General features: G+C 33.5%; 2 protein-coding genes across 4 annotated transcripts in view; one reads left to right on the forward strand and one right to left on the reverse strand.

The window, feature by feature from the left end:
• LOC117324061 (serine/threonine-protein kinase PAK mbt-like) lies at positions 1-23289 on the reverse strand. Of its 2 annotated transcripts, XM_033879676.1 has the most exons (10): positions 23204-23289; positions 16721-16943; positions 15588-16433; positions 13253-13435; positions 9171-9359; positions 8643-8776; positions 7270-7396; positions 6089-6214; positions 5430-5564; positions 1-4323 (listed from the first exon to the last, which is right to left on the reverse strand). In XM_033879676.1, exons 2-10 carry the CDS (start codon positions 16925-16927, stop codon positions 4162-4164), a joined length of 2109 nt encoding a protein of 702 aa, XP_033735567.1. In that variant the 5' UTR covers positions 16928-16943; positions 23204-23289; the 3' UTR covers positions 1-4161. The 2 variants fall into 2 exon arrangements, with proteins under 2 accessions (XP_033735567.1, XP_033735568.1); XM_033879677.1 differs by lacking the exon at positions 13253-13435.
• The window catches only part of LOC117324063 (RNA-binding protein 34-like), an 11915-nt gene continuing 8746 nt past the window's right edge, over positions 23274-26442 (forward strand). Inside the window, exons 1-6 of one of the 2 annotated variants that reach the window (XM_033879681.1) lie at positions 23274-23425; positions 23934-24066; positions 24526-24644; positions 25161-25353; positions 25978-26037; positions 26369-26412. In XM_033879681.1, the coding sequence (XP_033735572.1) occupies positions 23289-23425; positions 23934-24066; positions 24526-24644; positions 25161-25353; positions 25978-26037; positions 26369-26412 (686 nt within the window). In that variant the 5' untranslated portion in view covers positions 23274-23288. Of the gene's footprint in view, positions 23426-23919; positions 24067-24525; positions 24645-25160; positions 25354-25977; positions 26038-26368; positions 26413-26442 lie in introns of both variants that reach the window. The other variant, XM_033879682.1, reaches the window with a different exon arrangement.

Consider the following 26442-nt stretch of genomic DNA (forward strand, 5'->3'; position numbering starts at 1 on the left):
TCAAGTTCATTTTTTTATATTACAAAAACATTTACAATATATTACATTTTTTATTTCGTCTGAAAAATAAACATGTGAAAATACAGCCAGCTTGTATGTGTAAAGAATCACAATTCTGTACTACTACAAACATTGGAACATCTGATATACACAGTCACATTAAAATGACCTGTCCTGTTGAGCTTTCAACTACCATACTGATTACGCACAAATTCATATTTAATGTTGATGGTGGTCACTAGGCCATTCATTACCAGTGGTTGCATTCTCGAATAATAAATGGAAATGAAATTTCCTGGTTTGAATATTTCTTGCTGCATTCAATATGACAGGTCATTTTAGTGTGAGTACATATATGTAATTACTCTCATTCAACTGAAAACAACTGTCAAGTATAAATGATTTATCAGCATTTTGTTTTCTCTAAAATTTGATAATGCTGAAGACTAGATAAATGACATTTTTTGTAGTTTAGAAAGAAACTGTTTCAAAACAAACTTCACAAAACCAACTCTGAATAGAAAAGTACCAAATTGAAAAAATAGTATTCACGTCATCTACAAAAAGTATGGTCATTTCTACAAGGAAGATCTCAAAAAATGAAAATGGAGATGTTCAATAGTATATTTGAATATTTGATAACATGTGTTAATGATAAAAAAATATATGCAGTCATGTTATGCTGGATGGAAAATGCAGGACAAAAACTTGATCAAAACTACTAAATAATCTTGCCTACAAAAAAAAATAAAAAAATTGCTGTCTTATATAGGGATGACTTTCCACACAGAACACTTTTGGAATTTGGTACTTTCTTAATGAAGCAATATAATATTGCTCAGTTTCACCATCAGAAGAAATCCTGTGCTGTATGTATGGTGCTTTGACCGGTGAAATGGAAAATCAACTAGCATATTGTCAAGAGAATGGAATACATATACCAGGTCACATTAAGGATAAGATTATGTTGATTATCTCCCTTTGGCTTATGGAATAGCAGTAATTGTAAAAAGTATCTCAAGTAAATACCCAGCCTGGCTGGACTATAACACTTTGTTCCAATAGGCTAAACAAGTACACTTACAGGTTATAAATAGTAACAAGAATGTCTCAATACCCTCCACATAAATTTATAAAATCTTCTTTTAAATGGAATGTATTTAAATATGAATTATAATCTGAATCTTCAATAATATACTATCCAATATTCAAGTTTTTCAATGAATAACAAATATTGGTTAATCTTTCTGTTACAAAAAATATTGACACATTTTTTTCTGCAGGTATTTCGTAATTAAAAGCATTATCCGAATAATTGATTTACTCTAAAATGTTTGGTATTTCTAATACAAAATGTGGAATGTTAACTATTTTATCATGTTACTCATAAATATGTTATCCGTCTTAAATATATGGTAACTTACAATTTAAAATAAATTTCTGTGGATAAATATCTGCATGTTCTTACTACACAAGTAAATATAGTTTGTGATCTCAATAGTATAAAAATACTGCATGCTCTTTTTCCCAAATTATCTTTTTCCAGTGTAATAACTCTGTCAATCCTTTAAGTAATAAATAACTCCTTTTTGTAACATTTCAACACTTGATTATAGTAATTCTGCATATATAGCACTTACATTTCCACCAACCCAACCTTTAAATTTGAAACGGAAAATTTATTTTAGCATCAAGTTCCATAATCATAATGTCTGATCTTACAAGTATTTAGAAAGTTTACTGTGACATTTAATGTATTATTGACATATAGGCCAACTATTATTCTGATAAAGAAATCAGATTGGATTTAGAGGATGACTATTTTTTCCCCTTACAATAACATTTAGCTTCTGTTTTTATTATCACAGAGAGAAGCTGCATTACTAAGATTTATTGACGACAATCTAAAACTTGTATTAAAATTAGCTTAAATAGTAATCAGTCCATGTGAGGCAAAAGCAGACACAGGTAATGCCATTATCACAAATGAAATATGATATTTACAAGGAAAACTTTGTATGCATGATTGGTATTTACAAGACACATGAAATGTGAAGTTGATGACGTCATATTTACAGCCTCAGCTTTAGAATGAATAATCAGTGACCACCAACATCCTAAAATCAAAGTATGGCTCAGATGATCTAGTCCTTTTTAGTTTATATCTCCTTTACTGACCAAGACAAAGATATTACACAATAATCGTACCGATTTACTGCAATGTTAATGAAGTAGGTTTATATACTTATCTCTTCATTGTTTCATGTGCTCTATCAAACACATGGACTGAAATAATAGCTATATACACTAATCAACTCCTATGTACATTTCAAATTTACATTTTTACAACATTAACATTAGTATGGTAAGGACAGAAAGCTTAGTACAAAATATGACTATTGGGAACTAATACTTCCTACAGCACTGACAAAATATTCCCTTTACTGGCTTCTTGTGTACAGATATAACACAACACATCCAGAATAAATGGTATAACAATAGATTGTTATTCCCTAAATAAATGATTTAAAATAGTTTGTTATTCCATATGAAATTATGAAGTGAAAATGATTCTGAATTTAGAGTCTACTTCTTTTCTTTAAATACTCTATATGTTTACAAATGGAAGCCTTTTTACTCTCAATGAATTCCAATGAATCACAACTCACTTTGCCATGATATGTGCTGTAAAAGAAAACAACCTATAAGTGACAACTTTCTGTGTTTGGTGTGTATAATGGCAACAAATAATATATATATATATATATAGGTATACAAGCCAATATGATGTATAACATTCACAAAGACATATAACATAGAAACAACCAAGTGTAAAGATAAAATAGACGGTGTAAATGCACATCATCATAAAAAACAATGATTTCTATCTATACCGGCGTAGTACAAATGTATGATAATGATTGATATGCTGTTTGAATTGTACACGATGGATGGTGTAAGGAATATGAGGTTTGAAACACCATTTAACTTAAGCTGTGTACCTTTCTTGGGGATAAAATAATGACTTCTTATTTTATTAAACTGTTAAGTATTCATGAGATATATATATAAAGTAATAAATCCAGTACTTTATAAACAAGTTCACTTTCACGTCTTAAATTTCTGTATAAATTCTCAATGATATGTTCAAGCCTGGAGATTGACTCTAGGTCTGGTAACAACAATAACAGAACCTTTATCTAGGGATATCAGTTTTAGGCTTCCCTGATTAATCCACAAAACTAGCAACTATTCTGCCCAGATATAGGTCTCATTGACAGATACAACCATATCTTTTTTTGTAAATGTACAAACCACAATCTGTTTTGTGCAATAATGTACAGGAATTTGAGTTTTCAAAAGCCCCTGACAGCCTTCCCATTAACAACAATACTGTAATACAAACCAGCTGCCTTTCTCTGAATCTCTGAATTACAAGTTAACAAGATGATGAAGTACACAGTTCACTATCCGGTGATCTATACAAATATACAGGTTCATGAGATGGTGACCTACATAGTTTCTCAATACAATCAACACTTTGAGCTTGTAAAACTATGTAATAGTTTTCAGTTTGTAAAACAATGTACTAGCTTTCACAAAACGACTAGCTCAATGTTTTTAATTTTTTTAAACTTTAATTAACTTATTGATTGTTAGTTTTAATTCCCTGTTTTCTTAGCTACAATCATTCTTGATTTCACTTTTCATTATATTATTATGATCAACAAAAACTTGCTGATATTTTAACATTTAGTTGCTGTATAAACTGTAACATTGATATATTCACTGTTAACTATTTCCCTGATATGTAATCCTCTTCACAGCCTGCTGCTTATATCCAAATTATTACAGGTTTCTATATCATAAAATATTTCAACAACCACGATATATAAATGTTAACAATTCATATAAACAACTGACTAATCATCTGTTGTGCTATCAAATACTACATTCTCTTGGTGAAGTACACTTTATTCTCCTCAATTTGGAGAAAAACTGCTAACTGTAAATATGTAAAATTTTCGATGAATTTTTTCCCTTGCTTTCCTAAAACAAAATATCAGCAATTTGAAATCCTTACAGCATATGATAGTACACAAGCAAGTTACTGAAGTTACACACTGATGAGTAGAGATACCATGTCATGACAAATGGAAGCTAACATGGACTATGCTTAAAACTCCTCATGAGGGGCACCAAACAGCTTGGCTTTTCTGCCATCCGCAGGAACTGGTGCTGTAAGAGTTCAAATGCCGTTGCCCTTTGGGTAGGGTCGCGCACCAATGTCTTTTCTAGGAATCCTTGTAATCGAGGAGATACCTGCAAAAATAATGTATACACTTACTGTCAATGAACAGTACTAGTAAGAGTGGTTACTAAATATGAGCCATTTTCATTCATTGTAATACTGTTTACTCAGTTGTTAAAATCGATTAAAAATACAGCAGTATGATTTTAGCTGAGAAGTAGGTAAATGAAAAAGCTCATGATAAAGCAATTTTCAACAATCCAGTATACTTATAGTTTTTTTGTTGTTTTTTTTTTTTTGACAAAGGAAGACAACTTTATGAATCATATAAGTTGCATACTATTTTTGTATTAGGTCACAGTTTATGTTTGTTGGTAGGCATTTAAATGACATCACAATCATTATTTCAAGCAGTGAATCTATAGTGGATACTGGGTATATAAACATCAGCAATATGTACATGGTAGATATGTCTATTATTATCTCAACTTCTGTCTAATATCTCAACTTCTAACATCAATTCTGTGTACATGGTAGATATGTCTATTATGTCAACTTCTAACATCAATTCTGTGTACATGGTAGATATGTCTATTATTATCTCAACTTCTGTCTAATATCTCAACTTCTAACATCAATTCTGTGTACATGGTAGATATGTCTATTATTATCTCAACTTCTGTCTAATATCTCAACTTCTAACATCAATTCTGTGTACATGGTAGATATGTCTATTATGTCAACTTCTAACATCAATTCTGTGTACATGGTAGATATGTCTATTATTATCTCAACTTCTGTCTAATATCTCAACTTCTAACATCAATTCTGTGTACATGGTAGATATGTCTATTATTATCTCAACTTCTGTCTAATATCTCAACTTCTAACATCAATTCTGTGTACATGGTAGATATATCTAATATCTCAACTTCTAACATCAATTCTGTGTACATGGTAGATATGTCTAATATCTCAACTTCTAACATCAATTCTGTGTACATGGTAGATATGTCTAATATCTCAACTTCTAACATCAATTCTGTGTACATGGTAGATATGTCTATTATCTCAACTTCTAACATCAATTCTGTGTACATGGTAGATATATCTAATATGTCAACTTCTAACATCAATTCTGTGTACATGGTAGATATGTCTAACTCCCAGTACTTACCCTATGTGCATTCTTTAGTTTAGGCGGAGGCATGTCCCTGATTCTACGCATGGCTTGGAGTGGTGGCTCATTGAAGAACGGAGGTTCTCCATCAATCATTTCAATAACCATAATACCAAGCGACCAAATGTCAACCTAGCAATAAACATAAATTGTTGTCAACTTTTTTTTAACGCCTTCCTAAAAACTATTCAAATCTTAGTAAAATATAGTTTTTATAGCTAGCAACTGAAGATCCTCTAAACTTCAATAGACACGTGCAAAGTGTTGACAATGAGACTTACATGATGCTTTTGGACACAGTCACCAGTGATGTTATTTCTTGACTATCATTTGCACACTGCAAATGCTGATATTTATGAAATAATGTCACTTGATTGCCAGACTGTTTACTTTAATCACAACTTGTCAAAAGCATAATGCTTTACAGGTTACTATGAATTTATCATACAAGTTTGACTCATAATTTTTGCAAAGAAATAAATCATCTTTCCTTCTTCTATTAGGAATTTCTACCTTAAAATGTTAATCTGACCTCACAAGTTATCTTGTAGTAACAACATGAAAGAAGCTTGATTCTATGTTTACAACAAAACAAAAAGGAATATATAACTAGCCGCACAAAACAATCACTAAACAACAAAGGGCTCTATACTTACTTCTGGACCATAGGGCAATCTTGATATGACCTCTGGAGCCATCCAGTAAGGTGTTCCAACCAAAGATTTGCGTTTAGGTAATTCCTGAGTCACTTGTGCACAGAATCCAAAATCAGATAGTTTAACCTGTAAATAAAAATCACAAGAGTCTAATATCTCACAAAGGAGTTCAAGTTTAGCATAAAATTATAAAGATATCAAATGAGGGGGCATCACTCCCAGAAAAAAAATTGAAAACACAAGTAAATGAAAAGCACACAATTACAATTACTACTCCCCTCCCTGGGTTTGTTAACCTGACAACACAGCCAGGATTATTTTGAGGCAGTCTTCTTATTGTATCTGCTGGCCACCTCACTGAACAACATATTTTGTTAGTTTGCTGGGTTCATTGCCCTGTGAACGACCAGGGTCATGTTTTCAGTTCTTAAGTAGTTGGTGACTACCTCGTTGAACATCATACAGGTGGCTCGTCGCATGCCATCCAGAGCAATTATGTGAGTATCTTGACCAAGGACATAACTATGACATCACTGTCTGGTCCATTTCTCAGCTTCCAAAGAGACACAAACCAACACAGGTACAGAGTGTCCAATCACATCTCAGATCTTCATCCGAGATTATATCGCTGACACTTTAATCGACTGAGCTATCATGGCCCCTTTGACCAAACATACAGGAAGCCTGTCCATAATATTCAGAGCCATTGGAGTTAAAGTGTCTTGCTCATGAACCTAACCATGACTGCACAGGCTGGTAGGAAATCAAACACAACCTCTAATCTTCACCTGAGACTGCATTAATCTAGTGTTGACCTGCACTGTACTTAAGAATTACTCAGGACAAGCTTCGGTCCAAACAGACATCTGGATTCCAGTACATCCCCTCTTAGCTTTATTACATATAGTAGAATTACATATTTCTAACATCAAATTAGTTTCAAAACTTTTCTCAGTGACACATGACCGTAAACTTCTGATGAAACCTGTCCCGTAAACTTCTGGTGAAACCTGTCCCGTAAACTTCTGGTGAAACCTGTCCCGTACCCTATTAATGCCAAACTACTTTGGTAAACACCTTACTGAATAAATTAGTAACTAACACACAAATGTACATGGTTCAGCCATGTATAGCCTGTTGTAACTATAGGAGACCAAACAGTTTCCTTTAACTCTACCCACCTTGCCATCCTGGGACAGCAGGATGGAATCTGATTTGATGTCCCTGTGGATGACCCCGTTGGAGTGTAAGAAAGCCAGTGCCTTCAAGCATGCTCTACACACAGTTGCTATTTGCACTTCGTCCATTCTGAAAAAAAGAACAATTAAAATACTTATCAATATACAGAAGGACATGCCCCTCATATTGTGTTTGAAAAAGTATAAGTGTCACACAGAATATTGTTATCTTATAATCAACACCCTACAAAACAGAACAAAACAAGATTACATGTAATGATATGGCTTGCCTGTCCTGCTTTGTCAGTATACATAGTTCACTAAGATTTCAGTATCTTTTTAACAAAAATAACTAAACTAAAACTCCACTTTATAGTATGGAAGCACCCTGGATCAATGTTATAGACATGTAAAATATGGATGCATAGCAAAACAAATACATATATCAAATTTTGCAAAATCACTAATTCTCAAAATTCACCTAAACATGGCATGTTTTGCCCAAAAATCACTCTTTCTGAAAATGTATCTGACATATTATAGAATTTCTGACATTTTGGCTATTAAATTGTTTGCAAATCAATTTGAGAAGCCATAAAGGTTGTATATTGATTGATATATTAAAATCTATGGTCTTTAACAGAATACAGCAAAGAATAATTAAGATTTATGTATTTGTAGGGTGTACTGTTGAGATGTCCATACAACAATGTAAAGTTCTATATTGAGGTTTGGTTGGAATAACATTGATACTTTTTGAGAAATTGAGCTAAACCAAAGACTATATGAAGACAAGATTCCCAGCATCCATAACTCTAGAGTCACTGGACCATAAATTATGGATGATTTTACATAAATAAAGTGTACCGGTGTGTTGATATGTCCACTTTGGGATCTAACTACATGTATTTACCAAGTTTGATGCAAGTCTGACTTATTGACTTTTTGAGCAACAGATTTAAATGCTAAATTTTAAAGTGAAATGATGACGAGACAAAGATATTCAGAATTTATATCGGCTGATAAGGTTCACAAAAAGATGTGGATAAAATTCAAGCATTTTTCAAGGTATATAATAAATATGAATATTATGTGAGATTTTCATTTCACCTAATTCATTTTTCCTAACTAGAATACAATTGATAATTTCAAAGTACCCTATTTTAAGGTCCCATTAGGTTGTATGAACCATAATGAAGATCTTCAGATTAAATTGCAGCTTAACATATGACATGCCAGACCAAACACCTGACTGGTAAACATTTGTCTAGGGAATATCAAACAATATTTATGTTGAAATTTTTCCAAATTTCAAACATGATATAATAAAGACCTTCAAAAGTCTAAGCAGAAAAATTCATGATTTTTTTGTTTACCTGTTATGAGTAACAATGTCAGTGAGAGCACCACCCTCAAGAAATTCCATCACCACCCATAACTCATCATTCACAAGAAAGCTGTTGTACATATCCACTATGTTGGGATGGTGGTAATCTCTCATGATAACAACCTGTAGAAACAACACAGGAAATTTGATTTTTTTGGCAAAATAGCATACCAAGTATTTTTTAGGATGAGAAAAATCTGTCAGGTTTCATCTCTTTGTTGATCATAAACCTGAAGGTTTGGCAACAAATGCCTGCATCAGTAAACCCTTCAGGGTAAAGCTACTTTTAAATCTTCCATCTGGCACTTACTGCAACACTGATGAGTTAAATTTAGATAGGTTGCACTGATTTTTTTTATTGCTACCTATCCTTTTGTTACATTTTTCAAAGTAATTGAAGCCAGTTAAATAAATTGAACATCAATTTAAGTTTTATCAATTTCTTAAAATTTCAATGCACAGATTAGTATTGTAATATCGATTAAACATCCAAAATGTAAACATAGAATTTATTGACCTCGTTGAACAGAAGCTCCCTTCGTTGCTGTTTGCGCAGGTCCATTTTCTTGACAGCAACTTTCTGACCATCTGTGCGTTGTGTGGCTATACATACAATCCCTGTTGATCCCTCCCCAATTTTGAGGAAGTTGTCCAGGTCATTTCTGGGGTCACCCCTACTGACCACCATTTGTAGGGCAGCACGGAACTGTTGGAGGGAGTAATTTCACACATTAATGAAGAAACAATCTCCTAAGATACAGGAAAATCATTGATACAAAATGATGAACAAAAAAGTCATATTTATTGAATAATGTGACATATCATTTGACATATGGCTGTACATGTATCACTCAGGTAGCAGACATACTTTGTCATCCATTTACAATTATGCGAAAACAGATGCTATAATTATGCTAATGTAGGACTTGTAATATTAAACAGCAAATGATATCTAATGAAACCACAGATAATAGTCCCAGCTGAAACAGCTGTAGTAAACATTCATTTATACTGGAATATAGTTTATTTTATCGGTAGTGGAAATGAAGTCTAGATAAGATATCCAATTTCAATTACCGTGGAATGAAAAAAAAATTCATAGTTTTAATGATCAAAATCAAAACATGGTGTTTGTAACATAACAACACCCATAGGTTATAGTCAGACTATGTCAGGAACCTGTCAGCGTAATGTTAGACTGCTGATAAAGGGGTATAACAAATTGATATAATCATTTTTTTTCCCCGTTTAAGTCAATTATTAAATCAATATAACACCTGAAGAAAAAACTGTATACAAAGCATATATCTGTATATTGCATTAGTTGAAAGCAAACTAATGTTTTCATATGCTTTCTGCGTTACCTATTCCTGATAAAGAATTTGACCTTGCTCGTCCATTAAGGTTAACTCAATATCATTTCACCACCTTCTATAACACACTGTAGTACAGAACATTACATGCTTCACTAACTAACAAAGGCACACACATAGCCCAAATCAAAATGAATATGTTCCATGATCACTATTATCACATTACAACATAAATACCATGCATAACTAATTCAAAGAGATATGGCCAAGACCAGCTGTCTAATAGACAATCTTGACAAATTTTGATATAAAAACAATTTTTCAGGAATGTAAGCTAATCATACGATATATATCTAAACACTTGACTTAGCTTATAGCCTGACAGTGTATACTTGTATCATCAAATATGGTGGGGCATTAAGGGCCTTTCAATTAGTCATTAATTAATAATTGGTTATTTTTTTTCCCGTTTTTTTTTTTTTTAGGGAGGGGGGAGATTGATTTATGGAACGATATATTAACTATATTTTCATATATATTTATTGATACAAAATATAAATTGTAATTCAAGCAAACAAAAAAGAGCCCACATCAGTTCAGGGTGTATACATCCATTATAAAGTTCATCATAATAGAAACTGTACCCTGAAAAAAAGTACTGCAGAGGAAAAAAATCATTGAAAACTGTCTCAATGAAGCATCACAGGTAACCCGAGTCAGCCAATAAAAGATAAATAATAAAAGACACTTAAGCTTGTCACAATTAATTCCTTCTGTTGATATTTAATTTGAGCTAATTACTATGAAACTAGATAAGGTTGTAAAACATATGTCTCAGCTTACTTTTAAACAGAAATGGAGTTAATTCTAACTGAATAAATGGAACTAAATACAAAGTCTTGCCTAAGTCAATGAAACAGCAAATGTAGATCACAGTAATCTACATGCCACATGATTAAGTATATTACTGGAGATGATTAACTCTACTGACTAAGTCTGAGGAATGTGGAACTTGTAATATATTTAGCTATCAAATGGATCTAAGTGGAAAACCATGCTGATGTATTGTTATGTATGGACAGATAGATGGACCCACAGTCAAACAAAATGAAGCACCTAATGCCTTCTCAACTAATGAAACTTGACTCCGGAGAACATGAAGACCTATCAGCTATTTTCTGAGAGAATTTGACTTTCTGTAACATAACCTACTTTAATATGCAAATGAGAGATTTGTGTAAGAAGTGTAAAATGAGAGATATGTTAATTTGCTACCATAACACAGAGTGATATTGTTACAAAGGAGAAAAGCTTGTGCAGTACTAGGAGGGTAAACCTGTACTCTTTTGTCATTGAAATGTGCTGTGTGTGGAAGGACAACGCTTAGTTGTTACAAGGTCAGAAAGCTTAAAGTATACTATATAGGATAGAATAAGACCTCCATACAAGATATTAATTAATGGATGATCTCTATATATACCACCGATGACAAGATATTAAATAATAAATGATCTTGATATATAACATAGATACAAGATCTTAATTAAAAGACTATACAAGATATTAATTAATGGAAGATCTCTATACATACCACAAAATACAATTTATTACATTTTTACCAGTGAAATATCAAAAATTATTCATTCTATAAAAGTGATATATTATAAATATCACTTTTGCTGATTTGACCAATCAAATTAATGATTAGAAAATACCAAAATAATTGACCAATCCGAAAGCCCGACATATATGTCAGCACCTGGACAGGGGAAACTACTTTTTTTGTTTACAAATTATCGCTGTAGGCCTAGTTAGCATACGGGGTAGGTTTTTCGTTGATAACAAATGTAATAAACAGAATATCTAACAGTGTCTTCAGTAATACCAAATATATTTCACTTGTGTGGCTAATATTTTGATATTTTTCACTCGTGCTGCGCACTCGTGAAAAATTTCAAAATGTTAGCCCCACTTGTGAAATATATTTGGTATTACTGAAGACACTGTTAGATATCCTCTATATATTAATTAGGTAATGGAAAAGATTATCTTTGTGAACAAAAATTTTTGTCTCCCCTAGCCTTCTTCCTTATTTATACTAGGCATTGAATTTTTTTTTTGCAATCAACTGACGTTTGCCTTAAGGTAAGTCACATTGTACTTTGTCAGTGGGGTAATAATTAAATGTATATAGCAACTTTCATTAGAATATCTTTCATGTTTTAAATGTTATTGCCAGATTATAAATTATTAAAGAATTATATGCTATTTGACCATTGACCTTAAGAGATAAGTCAAAGTGACCTTACAGGAGAACAATAAGCTTCATGTAATGCATGTACATTGCAAGTTTCAACAAGATATTTTCAATGGTTAAGAAGTCATGGCCCGGAAAAAAATTGTGCTTACTTGACCTTTGTCAAGGTCATACTGATCAAATGCACTTTGTTAGTGGGTGATCAAGGTATATAGCATTAAGATATCTTTAATGGTTTACAATTTATCACCTGAACAAGAATTATTGGGAAAACAGGAAATGGCAGAAAATTTTACACTTGTCTGACTTTGAGGTCAAGGTCACTATGATGTAACTGCAGTGCACTGAAATCAGTTTTTGATGATGCAAATAATATGTTATGCTCCTAGTTTCATCAACATACCTTTAACAGTTCAGAAGTTATGACCATGTCAAGAAATTAATGGAAAATTACTTATTTAACGTTTGGCCTTAAGGTCACAGTGACCTAATGGCAATACTTCAAGTTTCATCAAGATATCTTCAACAGCTTATAAGTTATGGCCTGGACAAGGAATAATTGTAAAATTCACATTTATTTGACCTTTGACCATGAGCTCGAGGTCACAGTGACTTAACGACAGTGCAGCGCACATCAAATCTAGGTGATGCAAGTATCATCTAAATATCATCAAAGTTAAGGCCCAGACAAGATATTATAAGAAGAAGAACCAGAAGAATGATACTAATACAATATGTTTCCCTTCATCCTAAGGGGAGACATAATTACCAGTTGGTATCTTCACTACTGAACTAGCAAACCAGATTATAGAACTTAGTTACTAAGAATCTTAAGTGCCCTCACCAGTAATAATATTTTACTATGTATGTATTGGTAAGTAAATGTGTAATAAATGGACTCTTAACCAGATTTAATCAGCCTCTTTAAAATCACTATCCCTAATATGGTGACATGTTCCATAAAAAGCTGAGCTATATCATTTTAATTAGCATCCACACCACCAAATGACTAATTGATAAGCTTCCAACCTGATCGTGTGACAATCTCTGCTCTGGCATGGAACCTGGTGGGGGCTGGTTGTTTTTGTTTGAGGGGGGTATTTTTCCTGGAGATTTTTGTGGTGGCTGTGATGATGGGTAGTGAGGCTGTGCACCAGGCTGTAGGTTGGAAGGTTTGTTGGGAGTAGGTGGTCCGCCCTTCATAGGTGACGACTTCAGAAACAAAGGAAAAACATGGTACATATACACAACAATGCAAAAGCTGCTGCCTAAACATCTGTCCTATGTTACCCTGCCATGTAGTGAGCAAATCTGTACATGTGACTATCAAACACAGCATACCAGGAAATACCTTAATGACCACAGGATTGTGATAAAAATAAAGGGCTAGCACCGGTTATCTCATAAATGGGGTGTTTTTCAGATTAAATGGAGCCCTTGTCTTTTTATGTTTTATCCATCCAAAAGCTATATTAGGGGCAGCTTAAGCACAAATTAAACTGTGAAACAATACTGACTCCACACTAACCTGGTATGAACACCTGTATAGCGTGTATATACTGTTACACTTCAGTATAGTGACAGGGTAATATTTGACAGATGTTATTTATAACCTGTGCCCTATTTGGACTTTAAAACATTTAAATATTAAAACAAAATAGAAAGCAGTTTATAATCAATGCAGCATTCACTCATGTTTTCATGGTATATGTTTGTGTTATCTAACCCTAAAATAAAATCTAGCATGCACATTGCTGCATCCATACATCCTACATTGTTGTTTCAACTGAAATCATTCACAAAATGGATATTACTTACTGTACTGTCTTGTATATGACAGCAGTAGATACACCTCTGACAGAGAGGTACATAATTCAGATAATCTAGAAATTTTAACAACCCCCGCCAGCTGGCATGATACTTCGTAACTACTTAAGTACACAGCTGCATCCTAATTTCAAGTAAAACATTTACAGTAATTGAGAAAAAATTCCAGTACTGGTGAGCTTTGAGTATCATCTGCATATCACTTCTATTATCTATGAACCCTAATGATAACAATATCAGCTACTGACTTAATACTGAAATTTAAAACCCTGGTAATTAAAAGTACAATCAATTATAATATCATTATGCCACTCATATATGTTTGGCTTTTCATATTTCTCACTGCAATTTGCAATTGCAATTGCAGTACATAAAATTAGTTGTATAATTGTATAACATAAGACAAACTTAATTGTTACCTAGTAATATATGGACTGTCTACATTATGATACATGAGGCTTTATCCTTGCTGTAATTAAAGGGCATTAGAATTGTACTGCTGCTCCATTGCATTATCATAAGAGGTGACTAAATTTGGGATTTTATCATTTCTCCTTTCTAAACAGCTTTTGACACTGCCTCACTTTTGGCTTTTTTGCCCTGCTGAGTGTGTTTGGCGGTATGCTTCAGTGCGGCAGCAGTTCTGCGCTATTACAAGGTGACAAATTAAACACGAACATACTGCAGCCTCCCAAAACACATACACTCACCACATGCATGCATCTCGCACACAGGGGAGGCTATCTTAAAATGTAAAACCAATCATAATTTAAAAAACATGTAAAACAACATCCATGCATCCAGATAAATTTCCTACATGCTAGTAAGTTTCTTAAAATCATGCCGCAATCAAACACTGGTTCCATATTTATTAGACAACAATATGATCATCACAATCATAAACACAAGAGATATGCTATGGATGTCTGTAACAAAGAGTTACATAATCTAATTATTTCAGTATAAAAGCTGTTACTATGCTAAACTGGTCCAAACATTAAACTGACTGGAATTATTATGTAATTATGAACCTGATAGCCATAGCCTGATGATTTTTGGGTTTGTCTAACTGTGTCACACAAATAAATGCACCAACTAAGCAATATGTTACATCATCAAGCTATCCTTTCAGAGGTGTATAAACAATAAGAATCATAAACATTTTTTCAGTACATTTGTATATGACCCCAACATCTGGCACCACACTGTCCACAGATCACATTGTTTAATAAACATTTCGGATAGACATAACAATTATACAACAGCTGAACTCCAGGTGACAGACAGCTAAATTCTATTTACACCAACAAAATAACCCCTCAACATAACATATTGATTGTGAATTATGCCAAACTTATCCATAAATAAAGGTAACATAACCCCACTTGATATTGCTGTTACATATATACCTAAATTTGATATAGATATATAGTTTTCAAAAACAAATATGTACCTGTAATTGAATCACAAATGGAAGCATGCCTAGAAACAGAACAAGTTAGACATTGATAATATTGATACATAGATGTTGACTTACCCGTTCATACTGCAGCCCTGCTGGGGATTTCTGTGCACCGTATGGCATATCAGGGTGTTGTTGTTGTGATGGATGGTGTCGTTGGGGGCCACCCTGTGGGTGCATAGAATTTCCGTTAGACAGCTGATTGTGCCTGTAGTCATCCTGGGGATAGGCCGAAGGGCTATGGCCACCATTTGCTGGCATTTGATTGTATTTGGCATTGGGATGTGGCATGTTTTGAGGTGGTCTGTCACGATGACCATCCCGATCAAATGAGTCATTATGTCGGCGTTCAAATGAATCGTTGTTTCGCCTACTATCAAAAGAATCATTATGTCTCCTCTCAAAAGATTCATTTTGCCTTCTATCATAACTGTCCTCAGATCTCCTATCTCGCTCTAATGTTCCATCTGGTCTGTAGTTGTTGCCAGGAGGGGGACCACCACGATACTCTGGTGGATAGTCCCTAGGGTCACGCATGTTTCTGGGGTCATGCATGTCCCTAGGGTCACGAGGATTCCCATCCCTGGGATCCCTGTCCCAAGGATCTCTGTACTCTCTACGAGGATCTTTGTCCTGTGGATAACGACGGTCATATTGTGGGTCTTGTCTGTTCAGGGTGCCCCCATCCTGTCTGTACTGTGGTTGGTTGTAACCTGGGCGCTGTCCATAAGGATTCTGCATTCCTCGCTGAGGAGGCATTTCATTCTCTGGAACTGCGGGATACATGTTGTCAGGGACATACCTCTGCCTTTGTGGTGGTGGGCTGCCCTGCCGTAAAGAGTTTGACCTTGCCACAGAAATTTTCGTGTCTGATGGAGCAAAGCCATTTAATTGTTGTGTGGAATGACCTCTGATAATTGTCTGGAAATGAACCATGATCACAAGTTAATGCAAATATTTATCAGAGATATTCATAATAGAAAGAAACTTTTTAACTTCTCAAATTAAACATTTAGCTGATTTCAATTATTCACAGTTCTTTCAATGTCACCAAATTATCTTTCATTCAATTAACTCGGCTACATAAACCGGGGCAAAGCAGAACAACTTTCTTGCTGCTTTTTTTAATATGAATTCTGGAGATTTCCTTCTGTTTTAAGTATTTATCAGGTTGAATTTTTAATTATCAATGTTGTTACAACTTTTACCTTTAGGGGGAGGATCTCTGTCTGTGTGATGGTGGAGGGATCTATAATGGGTTTACGTCTATCATTTTCCTCTGGTATGATAATGCCAGTCCATTGTGGAGGGAGGCCTACATATTTCCCCTGATCCCTGTCAAATCCAGTGTGCACACGATGTTCAAAGTTGGAGGGTGTAGAGATTTCTATCTTCTTTCCTTTCTTCTTGAACATTTTTAAGTTTATAGATCTGAAATAAATATGGCAGTGATTAGATACACACTATATAACTTCAGTACATGTGATGTAGGTTCTAAAATAAGGACAAGATAAGGACCGCCTCTTAGTACAATCTGAATGAGCAGGTCTGTTTTTCTACTCAGATCCACATTATCATAAGGCATTCCAACAACTGTCTGTTATCATTCATTATTCATGTAACAGTTTTTATGGAGTCTTATATCTTGTAACTCTGATTGTTTGACTTTCAAAGTATCTGTTCCCAATTTTTCATGTGACTTCATGATACACTACATGTTTTCTGAGTGATTTAGTTGAATTTTCTATTGGTTGAAAGTTTGACAGTTGATTAAACAGACTTGGCACAATGTTGTAACTTTCAGTAACAAGTACTGTATATATCAGGGGATCCGATATAGCCATTTCAGATGTTTTTCCCACAATTTTAACAATTCGAAACTGTCCCAATCAGATACATGTACAATGTATGTGTATTTCACAGCATTTACTGAACACATGACTTAATGCTTCAGTGACATCTGTAACAACAGATTCTTCTGACAAAATGCTCATTTGATAGAAAACCTTTAGGATCAATAGAAAATCAGCTCGATCTCATAGCTGTGTGGCTACTTAAACATGTTGAAATGTGTACCTGTCAGTACTCACAGATAAAATCATCCTTTAGAGGTGTTATAACTGTTACAGGTACTCCGGCCTGCTTGATACATGTGGGGTACATTAGAAAAGTCATAAACTTTATGGTGCCATTATATGTATATACTTGATAGACACATCGTAAGTGCCAGTACTGTAGTCTAATAAAAAGATGCTCTCTGTCAGAACATGTTTTCAAAAGATGCTGGTTAACAATTTTTGTTTTAATTTGTGTCAAAAGACCATTCCTGATCATGCATGATCTGGAATCTGCACATGTACAAGATAGCTTGAACTTCACTCTGTCCTGTTTTTGTGAGTGACCCATTTAATACAACAACACTCAGTACACAGAAATCGAGGCCATTATTTTAAGATCTAGATAAGATGTATCTCAACCATGAAATATTTCCTTTGGGCAATCCACTGCCACCATATGTAAGTCATGCCTCTGAAATCAAGTTACCCATCATTTTGACCAGTGTGATTGCATTTGTCACCTTAATATATCCAGCCTTATATTATAAGCTTGATCTACAGGTGGTAATTTAATGTGATTGACTTTAGTACTTCCTACCTAGTATAAAGGTAGTCAATCATTATACACTTAATGATTTTACATAGCTCAGGTGTATAAGGTCTGACTCCATTCAGGACATTTTCAGGATTATGTACCCACACATACAAGCTACATACCAGAGCTTTTGTGTTAAATGTACTGTTATAATTAAGAAAGAATTTTACTTCAATATATTCCATAAATTCTTATGTCAACTGGATAATACTGGAGTGTCAGCATTTACATAGGTAGGTAAAATGATGTTCTATAATGATACATACACACAAAGTCTAGTCTTTGTCCTGAACAGAACTGATAATGGACTAATGACAATGACATTACATTCTCAATGTCTAACCTCTCCTGTACAAAACTATTTCCAGTTGTTTTTAAAGTGTTTTTTGACAATCACATAGCAATTACAACGGTAATAAGACCCTAGTATGGTGTTGATGGATAAGGTAAAAACATGCCAGATATGTCTACAAACATGTGTTACACATCACACATGTAGCCTGACACAGACCCTGTAAGCCAGAAAGCATCAGGTCATGCACATCCTCCGAGCCTCAGTTGAGCGAGAATCTGGCAATAACTTCTGGCAAATGCAATATAAATTAACTTATTTATTGCTTTCCTAATTGCCTGCGATAAGCATGTAGATAATGTACTGATAAAGTTAGCTATCACCTTACAAACAAGCAGCTGTATGAAACATTCAGAATACACTAAAGGTAGATTTACATTTTATATTAGCCAAGTATATTTTAAGAAATAGTACTAACAATAGAACTATGATTATTATAATTGTACTGATAGATGTGATATCATTCATATATGTACAAAAAAACATCAATAACTAATTTAACAGTCTAAAAATGATCAACAACTAAAGGCATCAATAATACCTCTCGTGTATTGAAAAATTTTGATTTATAACAAAAAAGCTAATAGACAAATGAATATATCTAATACCCTGGTCCTACATATATTACATGCTTAAAAAGTTAACTTACATTTTTCACGGAAAGGTAAACTCAAACACTTCAAGAGTACAGAAGTTTGCATACCAGAAAAGACTGCTTCAGAATAAAATGCAGGATATCAGTGCTGAGTGTCCAACAGATACAAGCCCAAGGATTTCACCACAGTGATGATGAGGCTATAGGCTTTTGGTGCCTGCAAATCAACCTGGGATTACATCATAGTGACTCTTTAAGCTTCCTGTTTCGACACTAATTCTGGTGAAGGGCAGCAAACTAAACAGCTGTGTGGAGCCAAGGATGATACAAATATATATGAACTACAGTCCCTGCTTCAGTCTGGAACATTGTCCAAACTACACTACTCCATGAAAGATAGCAGATGCACAGTAATTACTCTACAATAAGTGGTTAGGCTGCTGATAAGGACAACAGTTGGTACCCCAGACAATATCTAGGTGTATTCTCTGTTATATGGCTTTTTTCTAAGGATATCACTGAACCATGGATGGAAAAGATACAGATTCAGGAATTGTAAAGTTAAACTATCCAGGCCCATCAAATATCTTCTTTGAGGAAAACAAATTTGATACCAACCATGAAATATGACTCAGCTGGGAACTGTGTTAGGTGATAAACTGCAATCCAGGAAGGATAAGAAATAAATAATTTAGCATAGCTGCATGCTTCTTCATGACCATTCAGTGCCAGGGTGATATCTTTTACTGATAATGCCTACCACTATAAGGTGAAAAAGTCTGTTAAATATAATGGGTGAAAGTGATTGCCACAGATTTCCAGAACTTTTTTTTTGCTTCATGTACTAAAGAGACCATTGTCAGCAAACTTATATTTATAATCAATAGTATGAAGACTTAAAGCCAATATCCAATATTACTCTCCACTATTTACCTACCAGTACACATGCCCAAAGTAGAATCATGCTGACAAGCATTTTGATTTTTTTTTTTATCACAACAATCAAATAATGAAATATGTATCTTGGACTCCAAATCTTATGCAAGAACTTGCTTTGTTTATAATTGAATTTACCAGTAAACAAAAGCAAGAGCAGGTCATGAATGCAAATGCAATGGGGGAATGCAAATGCAATGGGGGAGTGAATCTGTGTAAACAATGAGACATGTACATGTATCTTGTAAATGGGTTCTCCCAGCAGGAAGAGCTTGAACATGTAGTCATGCAAAAATAAGGAAAAATGTCTGGTTGGGTGGCACGGTTGTAACGCACTTGCCTTTCACCAAGGGGTTTGATTCCCCAATTGGTTTCCTTCCACAATAAAACAACTTAGGCACTTCAATCTGGACGGAAAAGTATAATTGATAAAAGTTGTTATAACTTGTTTTACAATTGTTGTATAATAAATAAAGTTTACATTTTTTTTGGCAAAGATATATCTGTAACAGAAAAATGTTCAAATATAAATCACTTATTTAATAGCCAATAGTCAAGATGTTGGAAACAGCCGGAACATACTACCAGTTCCTGCATCAGAAATTCAAAGTTTATACCCAAGCACGAATTTCTGTTTTGTTTCAGCTTCAATTGGTCACTGTGTTTGTAAACAAATGTTAATGTATTGTCATTTGAATAGGGAATTACAAGCATTAAGTGTTGGGATACTCTAACACAAATTCAGTGAACTCACAACAACAGCTTTGTTATTTGGTAATTAGCTGGCATTACATGTATCAAAGAGTATGTGTTGTGTGACAACTGGTACCAGTAAAAATGAAAACCATACCATGTACATGTATAATTGTATAGGAATTCCACCCAATTTTGATAACACTTCAATTTTTAGAGCTATAAGTAAAAATTCAGATGATGCATTACCGATCTATTATTTGCTGATCATTGCAAGGCCTGGTAAAAAATTATCAAAATGCACTCATCCTTACTTTTTAATCAAATCATTTATAAAACAATGACAGCATGAGAATGTTTGTAAAAAAAATTCTAATTCATGAATATCTTCTGACTGTGTCATCTTTTGTTAATAGTTTTTGTTTCTTCGTTGGGCCATTGAACTTTCATACACAAAATTGATTTCCCCTATATACCAATGCTAACCAGAAACTAGTTTCAGTTGATTTGTTTACTGCAATATCACCCGAAACTAGTTTGTGGTTAGCATTGCACGTGATCACTGGGAAATTAAGGGGTACGTCCATGAAGAAATTTATTGAAACTAAATATATACATGTCCAATGTATCTGTTGCCAATTAAATTCACTTTACATCTGTCAGCAAAATCAACTCCTTAGAATATCTTTTTTGTCATCCGGATCCCCTGTGTGTCCATTGGAACCACAATACCAAAGAATTATGAAATGCATTGAAAACAAAAAAGCTGGTTTAGCTTATCAATGGTTAAAAGATACAACAGGGAAAAACACAATTTACTTGAAACAAATAGCCATGTCATTGTGTGAAGATTTTATGCAAAACATATGCTATGGAGAAACCGCAATATAAGTTAACTATTGAAATCAGCTGGCTATATCCGCAGTATGAAGTAACAATTATATTTCAGTTCTTTAGCACATTATGTTCAGACCCCTAAGTTCCTTACTTCTGAGTTAATACTATAACATTATGACATTTATCTCTTTTGCAAGAGTTCTTCAACACTAACTTAAGCATTATTAAGATGCCAACACAGTGATATGCAATTAATATCAGCCATGACTTTTGTTTAAATAATTAATTAAGAATGGAACAAGTTATGACCAGTACATTTCAACAGTCAACACTTTTTTTTAGAACACACACACAATAAATATATATACAATAGGCAACCTGGGAATGCAAGTAATATAGTCTGTATTGTCACTATTCTAGCAATACAAATCTCTATATATAGCTATCAATTTGCTAAACCGCAATACACAACTCTATATACGGTAGCTATCAATTTGCTAAACCAATCTCGGTCTTATTACATTATTGATTTATAAAGACATATTGTAAATAGAATAGAGACAAGGGATATAAGGCTACAACAAGTCTACAATGATTAATTTCCAACATTGCTCTTTTTCAGATAGAATAAGCATTTATTCCCTAGAAAGTGTGATCGTTGATACCACAAATTTTCTTTGCATCATCCTTGATGGACCAGGAACAAGTTTTAATTAATAACTATATGGGCATAATAAAAATTGGCATGTAGGTTCTATCTGCTTTAACACACTTTACAACAATAAATATTAAGAAGAAAATAATTCCATTGTAAAAATTCATGTACAAAACTTCATAAATTGATAAGAAGAATATGAATTTTTTTGTTTCATGACTAAAATCAGCTTTCAGATGTGTCTAATACAAGTAACAGATTTAATTATAAATATATATATTAAATTAGGGGCCTAAAATAGGTGCGATTCAGACTTTAATAGACAATACAATAAACTTATTTAACGCCATATACGGTATGTACAATTTAAAGCATATGATACATTGTATATGCAGTGCATTAATTGTATCACTCGGACACTGTTAGAGGCCTATAGACTAGTCATCTATAGGTGCGATTCAGACTTAAACTGTATAACATACATATATGCAAGCAGATTATTTAATATTTAACATTTTATACGTACGTGTGTGATACCCATAGAATGCATCTGATGCAGTTATCAATATGTGTTGACCAAACATGGAAAATGGAAAACACAGGTACCGTAAACAAATCTGAGGCGACACAAACTTCATAAATTAGATCTAGGTCAAACAGGTGAGTCGAGATTGCAATGGATGTACACAGGTATGATCGAAGTTGAATTAATGCTAAAGGTAAAATATGGTAGAATAACGTTCAGATATAGGTAAGATGTATACACGTATGTGATTTCGGGGATACAGACAGCAATATGAGTCAAGTAACATTCCTGAGGATGACACTGGAATGCGGACCATCCACACACCCTGAGTGTCACCTTTCAGGTATAATCAAAATCAGTTAACTTTCTATATACTTTGAGCGAACAGTTTTACTAAAGAAAGAAAAAATATACTTCTAAGTATGTAAAATAAAATATAGCATACCTGTACACCTCACAGGAAACAAAATTTACACCTTTTCAATCTTTCCTGTCACCAACGCCATTTTGGAGAAGTTTACATCCGGGTAATGATTAACCCAATTTTTGTCCGACAGGTGTCGCTTCAATTTGTTTTCCTGCGACATGTGGATGAAGTTGTGAGACACGTGAAAAGAGAATATTTAACTTTAAGCACCTATATAAATACCCGTCACGAAGGAAAATCGTATGTAGTCGTGCTTTTAAAGGTTACATAATGCATGAACAACCGATCTCTGGATAAAAGCGTAATATTACATGTTTAAACCTTCAGATTCCAGAAAACGAATCGGTGTGCTTTCAGCATCGATACTGAAATATAATTGCATTAGTTTAAACGAAGGAAATTATATTTCCTCTTAGACACTACTGTCAGGTTCCATCATATATCCACTGGATTTGAATCGGATCCATAGAGGAAATAAAGACGTTTCGGCACATAATGTTCCTTTTAAGTCATTTCGCCCGACTTTCATATTGCCCGAATTTTAAAGTAATTTCGTCTTGAATTAGGTCCTAATGGTTAGGCCAACATCGTCACAGATTATTTTGCATGCCTACCGAGTCATGGTACAAGGCTTTTTTTATATCATGAGATTGGTATGCATACGAATTTATGGTCATAGCCAGTAACCTATAGAAACTTGTTTATGCTATGTGTTCATCTCATTTGCAATGTAGCCTCTGTCCTACAGATCAATGACAATGGAAGGAAAGTACAAACCAGGTGCCCTAACCGATATAATTGTCCAACACTCACAGAAGAATACAGAGGAAATTAAAAACACCAAAGTAAAGTCCAAGTTAGCGTCACTCTTTGATACCGAGGTAAATCTTGTATTTTGTATCTTAGTATTAAGTTTGATAAATGCACTGTGATGTCCTTAGTGATTTAGCACTGTATTATAAAAGTAAAAAAAAACAATGTTTGTGAGATTTGTTGCCAGTATGTATACTTTGAACATTGTGTTTAGATATTGCCCATGGACTACATCATTCAAGTTCAGCCTGCTTGAAAATGTCTATTTGAAAAATTACAGCAAATATGTTGATATGGGAACTCAACAACAGCTGAATCATATAGCACATAAACTAACATGCTTGACAACATAGACATGGTATTATATCCAAGTTCCTTAAAGTCAATCTTTGCTTTGCAAAGTGGCAATGCCATTTTTAAATGCCACTTTAAAATACCTGTTTCCTTTCAAACGTATTCCACAAATTCCCCTTTATATATAAAGCAGTCTTTTCTTTAATTATATGGCTTACATTTATGAAATTCAGGGTACAGCTCAGAGCAATAAAAAGAAGAAACGAAAAGTCACAGAGGAATATGACAGAAAAGCTGATGAAGTTCAGGGATATGAGCCTCCACCTGGCGTTCATGAAGCCTTACTGAAAAAGTACCATTCTTAATTTTTTTCTTTTGTTCATTATCTGTAATCATATACAATGTATGTTATTTTTGTTCATAAGGTGAGTTCTTGCTACACTGTACATATATCATATAGATACATTATTTTGAAGTGTATGTTGAGTTTCTAGTTCAATGATTAAATGTGTTTGTACCTCAGTAATAGTTATATCTGTATCAAGAAATTATCAATTACTTTGTAATATAATATAATCTATATAAATATAAAAGTTAAAAAAAAAACACCTTAGATATCTATATGGGATCAGAAATTATAGGAGCCATGGTACCATGTTCCTGAAATGTTCTAAAGAAAATCATGAAAGATATAAAATTACATCATTTATCACATTAGTGGTGTTGTTCTATCACTACCTAACTAGGTATTGAAGTTTTGTTGTATTGTACAAATGTAAAGTTGAAGTGTAAAACTTTTACTGATGGGGAACCTTCTGTATTTAACCGATATTTTCATTAATTTCTTTTTTTTCTCTTTATTGTAAAGAAAGAAAACCAAGAACAAAAAGGAGAAAAGAAGCAACTCAGAAAAAGAAACTACCAACAAAAGTGAAGGCGAAAAAGAGAGCACCAAGAATCCAAGGGAGAAACAACGAAAAAATAGAAAAAAAATGCGGGATCAAGCCAAAGACTCTAGAACAGTTTTTGTTGGAAATTGGCCTGTGTCGTTGCAGAAAAAGGTTTTCATTGTTTGATTTTAATTTTAAAGTACAACTGTGTTAACCTTGACCTTTAAAATACTGCTGTACACTTTTTTGATATCACTATATAACCTTGGCCGATAAAATACCACAAATATATGTGTTTTGGAGCATAATTATCTGTTATTCAATAAAGTTGTTAATGAATTGTTATCAAAACAATCCAAATGATGTTTGAATTTACACAATGAATGGAAAAATGACATTGCCTGATATTTTCCCTATAGTATCTATATACCTGATATATTCTCATTCCTCTGTATCAATACAATTTGCTGATTGTTATCTACAATGATTATTTGTGATAATGTACCTTATTATTCCTTGTAGATAATTCATGAAAAGTGACCAACTTTAATCTCAGAATACATAATAATTATATGGTTAAAATTTTACAATTGATTATCAGTTTCCAATTATTTGACCACTTGAAAATCAAACGACGTCTACAAACAATAGATTTTGCTTTTGGAAACATGAACATTTTACAAAGCACAAGTAGAGTAAAGGCTCAATTAAATAAAAAGCATTGAAAGTCTTGAATCAATCTTAAATGAAGCTAATATTTATTTATGTTATATTGTGTATTTTGTTGTATTTCAGGACCTGATTAAGCTGTTTAAGTCATGTGGAAAGATAGATAGTGTGAGATTTAGATGTCCCGTAAGTATACAGAACAGTACCTCTCTCTTGGTTCTCTTTCTCATAATTAGTTCACTAAACATTCTCATGTCTCGTTAGGTTTTTGAATGGCAATAAATATCACAGATATGTTTTTGAATGATAATCCACATCACAAATATGATTTCATCAGATATTCTCAGTGATTATAAACTTTAATAACATGACAGATTTCAACTATACTGGTGTAAATAAGTTATAACTTTGAATTTGTTCTCACTCTCTGTATCCAATAAAGGTATTAGAACATACACATCAGGTACACAATTTGTCGATGACAATCATGTATTACATACAATATTATTCATTGCAGCCAACAAAAGATCCTAGGATTCCCAAAAAAGTCATATCGATCAAGTAAGTAATTTTAGCTCGCCTGGTCTGAAG

Source organism: Pecten maximus, chromosome 3 (genome assembly GCF_902652985.1).
Source record: "Pecten maximus chromosome 3, xPecMax1.1, whole genome shotgun sequence".
NCBI classification, from domain to species: Eukaryota; Metazoa; Mollusca; class Bivalvia; order Pectinida; family Pectinidae; genus Pecten; species Pecten maximus.

Coding starts and splice junctions, on each gene's coding strand:
- LOC117324061 (XM_033879676.1), bottom strand. CDS start 16,927: ATGTTCAAGAAGAAAGGAAAGAAGATAGAAATCTCTACACCCTCCAAC. Junction 6,215..7,269: donor TGCTGTCCCAGGATGGCAAG/GTGGGTAGAGTT, acceptor TTTTATTTACAG/GTTAAACTATCTGATTTTGG. Junction 5,565..6,088: donor GATTGCCCTATGGTCCAGAA/GTAAGTATAGAG, acceptor GTTTATTGCTAG/GTTGACATTTGGTCGCTTGG.